The sequence below is a fragment of the Salvelinus sp. IW2-2015 genome, unplaced genomic scaffold (genome assembly GCF_002910315.2).
Source record: "Salvelinus sp. IW2-2015 unplaced genomic scaffold, ASM291031v2 Un_scaffold3882, whole genome shotgun sequence".
Lineage (NCBI taxonomy): Eukaryota > Metazoa > Chordata > Actinopteri > Salmoniformes > Salmonidae > Salvelinus > Salvelinus sp. IW2-2015.
The window spans coordinates 923-7,679 of NW_019945156.1; the positions used below are offsets into that span (position 1 = coordinate 923).

Here is a 6,757-nt window from a genome sequence, read left to right on the forward strand (position 1 = left end):
GTAAAAAAACTGTAGGACACTAACCAGTTCAACAGGCTAAGAGCAGCCTTCATCGTATGGCTTGCACCTACCTACCCATTACTCTATCGGTGAACACTTAAGAGGACTGGGCTAGGGAAGAGGGTCTCGGAACAAAGTGGAATTTGATGCCCATGAACAGAACAGTAGGCTGAAGGTAGGTCGAAGGGTAGTCTGTAGCTCAAAACCCATATTGAATTGTCTTAGCTTTCTGGAAGGTCTTGACAGTCAGAGAAGAGAGGACTACTCACCACATCGTCTGAGGTAAAATCAATGAAGCCCGGCAGAATCAGGAAGTCGCTGAAAGACAGACAGAGCAAGAGGTCAGGGGTCAAGGTTCACAGGTTGTCATGGCTAAAGAAAGATGGCRTAAGACAAGAGGACTACAAGATTCATAGTGCAGTGCAATGCAACTGCCAGCCAACTGGTGACASTGGGTCAGAAGTGGCCTATAAAAACCCCTCACCCTTTTCCCCACCCAATTTCAAAGTTTACAAGTACCTCCACCATGTTGGAGTTGGGTCCAAAGCAGGAAGTGTTGAAAGCCAAAAGGGGAATATGTGCAAATTAGCCCCTAGAACTGCCACTTCGACTGAGCCTGGTAACGACATAGGGAAAACTAGTTCTCGCAATGGTTGATGAGTCTGACCTGAAAGTTGCCTGTGATATAAATTTGAATAAACTAAACTACACGTGAGTTTGTGTTAAGAACTAAAAGAAAATGGCTTGATCCCAAAAATTGTACGTTCATAAGTTCACCCTCTAGTGATCGCTGATCAAGCTGCCCCTTCCCTTTGCCTTGTACTCTAGTCTAAAGAGAAACACTGTCTCACCCTGTTAGTCCAGTGCTCGACAAAAGCATCTGGGTTTCAACTTAATTTTTTAGACTGTATGAACACAATGGCAGGCAGAGAGAGAGAGAGCGGTAGACAGCAAATGAGACAGGGAGAAATAAGGATGATGTGTTTTTCACAGATTGGTGTGAAAACACAGACAGACTGGACAGAGAGAGAGAGAGAGAGAGAGTCTTTGTCTTAGAGAGAGAGAGATGGGGAAAAGTGAAAAACAGAATAAGATGGAGGAGAGCAGGAGAGAATGTCTCTAAATCAGATAGAACGGGAGGAGCGAGCAAGAGAAACAAAAACAGAGAATGGCTCCCTGTCCTTTATCATGCGTCAGACCATTCCCCTCTCTCCTCCGCCTGTGTGGGTGAAAAGACGGGGCCTAAAATATGTCTACCAAACGGGACAGGGAGGGGGTTCCCGTACCTGGCCCTTGATCTATTGCCAGCAAGCCGCCAGACACCTCACAAACATCAACACAATCTGACAGGAGGCAGAGGGAAAACATCTGCCAGCATTTAAGGAAACCACAAACCTCCGCTGATTCTGATCAGCTCTCACTAGCCAGACCAACCCCTAACCAGCATGAGCCAAATGGTAAAAAGTGTCACTGGATCATTGATAAGCAGCCTTTATTTATTCGAGTTTTTGATTTGCCACCAATTTCCATATCAGAATACAAGTTACAGTGGTCACTTGGGTTTAACCTGTAACCTATACTTTAAAACTTCTTAAGGCTAGGCACTATTTTCACATCCGGATGAAAAGTGTGCCCAAAGAAACTGCCTCTACTCAGGCCCAGAAGCTAGATATAAAACACTAAAGTTTCTAAAACTGTTTAAAATTATGCCTGTAAGTATATAACAAACTTATTTGGCAAGCGAAACCCAAGGACAAACCATCCAGGATTTTGTTGTTGAGGTCACTCTTTTCAATGGGTTTCTATGTGATCTAGATTTCTAAGGCACTTGCTTGCAGTTCCTATCGCTTCCACTAGATGTCAGTCTTTAGAAATTGGTTGATGTTTTTCCTTTGAAAATAGAAAAGAAGGGCTGTTCAGAACGAGGGTCGAGTCGGTTGTGCGTTGGGCGCGCGACCTGAAAGCTCGCTCCACTTTGTTTTCGTCCGGTATTACACAGTTATCTCCGTCTAAATTTACCGATTATTTACGTTTACAAATACCTAAAGTTGAGATTAGAAAGTTGTTTGAATATGTTTGGATCAGTTTACAGGTAACTATATTATGATATCTTTGTAGTCATGTTGCGCATTGGAACCTGTGTTTTTCTGGATCAAACACGCCAAATAAATGAACATTTGAGATATAACGACAGAATTTATCGAACAAAAGGACCATTTGTGATGTTTAATGGACATATTGGAGTGCCAACAGAAGAAGATCTTCAAAAGGTAAGGCATGAATTATATCGTTATTTCTGACTTGTGTRGCGCCTGGCGGGTTGAAATGTGATTTTCATGTGTTTGTTTGATGGGGTGCTGTCCTCAGATAATAGCATGGTTTGCTTTCGCCGTAAAGCCTTTTTGAAATCTGACACTGTGGCTAGATTAACAAGAAGTTCATATTTAAACCGATGTATAACACTTGTATGATTCATGAATTAATATGAGTATTTCTGTTTTTGAATTTGGCGCGCTGCTATTTCACTGGGTGTTGTCAAATCAATCCCGTTAACGGATTGGCGCGCGAAGGGATCACTAAGAAATTAAGTGGCCAGGTTGACCCAGAATGCAACAAAAAATATGTGGAAAATGGGATCTTGATGAGTAAGACCTAGATTCGGACTTCCCTTGTGGAGATGGCACTCCACCTAAAAGCAATGAAATAGTTTTTTTGTCCAGGTTCAAATGTATGTTTTGTCCACAGGAGTAAATAATTATATACGGCATTCGAGAAGAACTAACTAGAGTTTGACGTGACACATTAGGGTTTTAAATACCAAAGACAACACTGGCTACCTTTCAATATGGTTTGCAATCGAATGTTGAATGTGGACAAATGCATGATGRCATTTCGGCCACACCAGTGGTGTAGACAACCACAAACTGCCCGAGTTAGACATTATTATGACCCTTCAACCACTAAGTAGAAAAAGTGGGTAGATCTGATTTAGAGTGCACTTACCTGTCTAGTCTTGCATACTATTAATGTATAAATATCTATTGCATGACATCTGTTATGAAAACAGTTTCAGGCCCTAGTAATGCTGGGTGCGACTTGATTAATCTTCATTTCATGCAAGACATTTTTGACACCAGCCTGGATAGCACTACTTCATAACCTTGTTCTACGCTACACTTCTGCAGAGCCTGGATAGCACTACTTCATAACCTTGTTCTACGCTACACTTCTGCAGAGGCAGTGCACTACACATGTAGAATTATGTCACGATTGTAATCTTTTCATTTCTCGTCCCTTTGCCACGTAAGTGGATTGAGAATACATTGTCTTCTACACCAATGTCCCGGGGGAGAATTGCGTTGGAGAGATGAGGGGGTTGAATGGGGCTAATTAGAAGCCGAGGATGATTAGGTGGCTGTGATCATAAGACATCATCATGGAATCATCCCATGAAGCCATTGACAGAAAATNATAGCACTACTTCATAACCTTGTTCTACGCTACACTTCTGCAGAGCCTGGATAGCACTACTTCATAACCTTGTTCTACGCTACACTTCTGCAGAGGCAGTGCACTACACATGTAGAATTATGTCACGATTGTAATCTTTTCATTTCTCGTCCCTTTGCCACGTAAGTGGATTGAGAATACATTGTCTTCTACACCAATGTCCCGGGGGAGAATTGCGTTGGAGAGATGAGGGGGTTGAATGGGGCTAATTAGAAGCCGAGGATGATTAGGTGGCTGTGATCATAAGACATCATCATGGAATCATCCCATGAAGCCATTGACAGAAAATGACTGCATTGATGAATTCTTTATGACAYGGGTAATATATGATAATAACATGCAGCAGAGTCATCTGCTGTACTAGAAAATGTTGAGTTGCTGAAAGACTATTGATCCAGCTTGGTGAAATGGCCTTGAGACCCCGACAGAACATCTCAGCTCACCCTGGCYAACACTTTCATAAGGGAGCATGTATTAAGCTCCAGCATGTTTTGGTGTGGACAGTAAGCCTGCCAGATTACAGCAGCAACCGGTAAGCAAACACCTCAAAGCCAGTAGGCCTTTGCCAGATGTGTTCTCACTGGCTCTTTCTCAATTTATCTTGCCTTTGATTCCTTGCATCCCCTCTCCCCGCCTCCCTCTCAAAATACATTGGAGAAGAAAGTCCAAGGGGAGTGACTTGACCTCCTTTAATACGGTTAAAAAGGAGCCGAGGAGATAGGGAAAGACGAATTGAGATTGAGCCACTGTCGCTAACATCCTGGGTTGCCATGTTTGTGAGGCAGTTGTCTGTGGTTGCCATGGTGGAGACACAGCTGTATGATACAGGTAATATGGGCCCAGATGTGGTGCAAAGGAGGGCATCCTCACTTCCTCTGATGCCGTGCCCCGAGACGCTCACATGACAGTACCTCGGGCTAGTCATGTGCTTGCCTTGCCTTTAAGCAGGACGTGCTTCATTAAGGAGTGGAGGGACGTGCTGGTATCACACACACATACATTGCCTAATCAATTAACCCKTGTGAACTGGGACTAACTCTCCATTCAAATGTGTAGTGTAAATAGTGAATAKCCTTATTGTGTGGATGTTAAGTCTGAACCATAACATTTAGTAATTTAGCAGACGCTCTTATCCAGTGCAATTAGTGTTAAACTGTAAGAAACAAAATGGTTGAGTTGTACCTGCTTGTTGTCTAAATATTGTTTGTCTCACAAACGCCACATAATCGGTTTAGAATGAACAGGGTATTCATTTAATATATAGATTTTTTTTAAACTTTTAGCCCCTTTTTTATCCCCAATTTCATGATATTCCATTGGTAGTTACAGTCTTGTACGATTGCTGCAACTCCCCTACGGGCTCTGTTTAGGCAAAGGTCGAGAGCCATGCGTCCTCCGAAACACAACCCTGCCAAGCCGCACTGCTTCTTGACACACTGCTCGCTTAACCCGGAAGCCAGCTGCACCAATGAGTCGGAGGAAACACCGTCCAACTGGCGACCGTGTCAGCTTGCAGGCGCCCGGCTCGCCAGAGCCTGCTGCACCACTTGGGAGGCCCTAGGGTATCCATTTAACATAGGTTCCGTACTAAATGGCACCCTATTCCCTATGGTCAAAAGTAATGCACTWTGTAGGGGACAGGGTACCATTTGGGACGGCGCCACATATAGTCAGAAGACATAGGCTACAACATCAACACAAGGACGTGAATGTTACTCTATTTTAAGTAGGTGTTGGAAGCATTTTATAGCAGTTAGTCATTTCTGTCAAGTCCTCTAGCCAGAGGTATGTTCAAGAAGCAAAACGATGCACAGAGTTTTGGGCAACAGTCTTGGGCAAAGGGGTGAAATTAGTGAAGTAGCTTGCTGTGGCAACATACCAATGCAATGACCGTCTGCCATATTGGGGCATCCCAATGCTTCGCTTGTTGAAATCAAGTTAGTTTTAAACAGAGTGAAAGTGAATTGAGGGTTGTTCAGTGAAAGTAAAAACAAGTGAATATGAAATGAGCAGATAAAGAAAGGGCCTTAGGATATGAGTGCAGTCAGATTTCATTACTAGATAGATTAGATAGTGATTGAATGTCTCAAAGAATCAAATAGCAGTTCATGCACTATGATTCTTCAGAGCAGTTAAAGATGCAGCCATATCATTACCGGAAGCAAATATCAGCCTATGGTGCAGATCAGGTTAAGCAATCAACCCCCACCACCCTGCCCTACTCATTCATCCGTATAGATCAGTGTTTTTCTCAGCCAGCTAAAAATTACAATAATACAATTGGTGGCGAATGTGGTGTTTACTTCTGCCAAATTCATCAACAAGGTACCTTATTGATTCAAATCTATTTTTAATGGGACAATCATTTGCTTCCCCTATATGAACTCATCGTTTGTTGACAAGAGGTTTTTACAGTATAGTGTATATAGTGTCAAAATGGTTGAAAAGTCAACCGTTTTACTCACTTGTAAGTCAACCCGTCGCCTTTAGAGCATAGCTCTTCTGCCGTTTGACCATCAGCGACAACAGACTGTTGTTGAGCAGATCTGCGATTCAAAACGTGTTGGCCATCATTACAAAGCGCCGCCCGCATCTCGTCCATRATCGCCTGCGCTTAGGTTTGGACAGRTCGAGAGCGTACTTGCACAATACGGTTCTATTTGGCATTTGTATTGTGGTTGAACTGAACTTACTTGTAGGTGAGGCCGTCTCCAACGGAGAAAAGCTGTTGTGCGGAGAGTCCATCTTCTGGGACATAGCCCGTACCACCACTGATCAGGAAATCAGCCATGCTGTCAAATGAAAAGGATGACAAMCAGGCATTAGAMTGTAGCCATCGTTRCAAGTGTAACATTCAATGRATTTTCAKATATAATTAGCCATCAATAGATGAAGGGTTAAAAGGTGACGACGCTTTGCGTCTGTGAATGACTATTAGTGCTGAGTGATTAACCCAAAACGCAGTGTTTTTTTTAAACAAGGCATTTCGTTCAGGTTTTTTCTGTGATATCAATGCGCTTATTGCGCAGTTTCTCTAGAGACAAATGTTATCAAGCCCGAACTGTTCGATGTAGTAGGGAGTTGTAGTTTCCAAAAGGCCAATATTCTACATAGTTTCGCATGGAAAACGTGGTATTTACCTATAATGACCATAATCCATTGCATGCCTACTTGTCCATCTGTGTTTCTTTTAGCTTGCTACATTAAAGAGACAAGAATGCTCGTTTGAAAGGAGAGCAGTTGCTTC

The 6,757-nt window shown here is 42.8% G+C and overlaps 1 protein-coding gene across 3 annotated transcripts in view; it reads right to left on the bottom strand.

Annotated features, from left to right (window-relative positions):
* Positions 1 to 206: 206 nt before the first annotated feature.
* The window catches only part of LOC112076620 (inosine-5'-monophosphate dehydrogenase 1b), a 9,087-nt gene continuing 2,536 nt past the window's right edge, over positions 207 to 6,757 (bottom strand). For 2 of the 3 annotated variants that reach the window (XM_024143345.2, XM_070441394.1), the window contains exons 2-4: positions 6,204 to 6,302; positions 5,976 to 6,056; positions 207 to 318 (exon numbers count right to left, since the gene is read on the bottom strand). In XM_024143345.2, the coding sequence (XP_023999113.1) occupies positions 222 to 318; positions 5,976 to 6,056; positions 6,204 to 6,301 (276 nt within the window). In that variant the 5' untranslated portion in view covers position 6,302 and the 3' untranslated portion in view covers positions 207 to 221. The remainder of the gene's footprint in view (positions 319 to 5,975; positions 6,057 to 6,203; positions 6,303 to 6,757) is intronic. The other variant, XR_011477830.1, reaches the window with a different exon arrangement.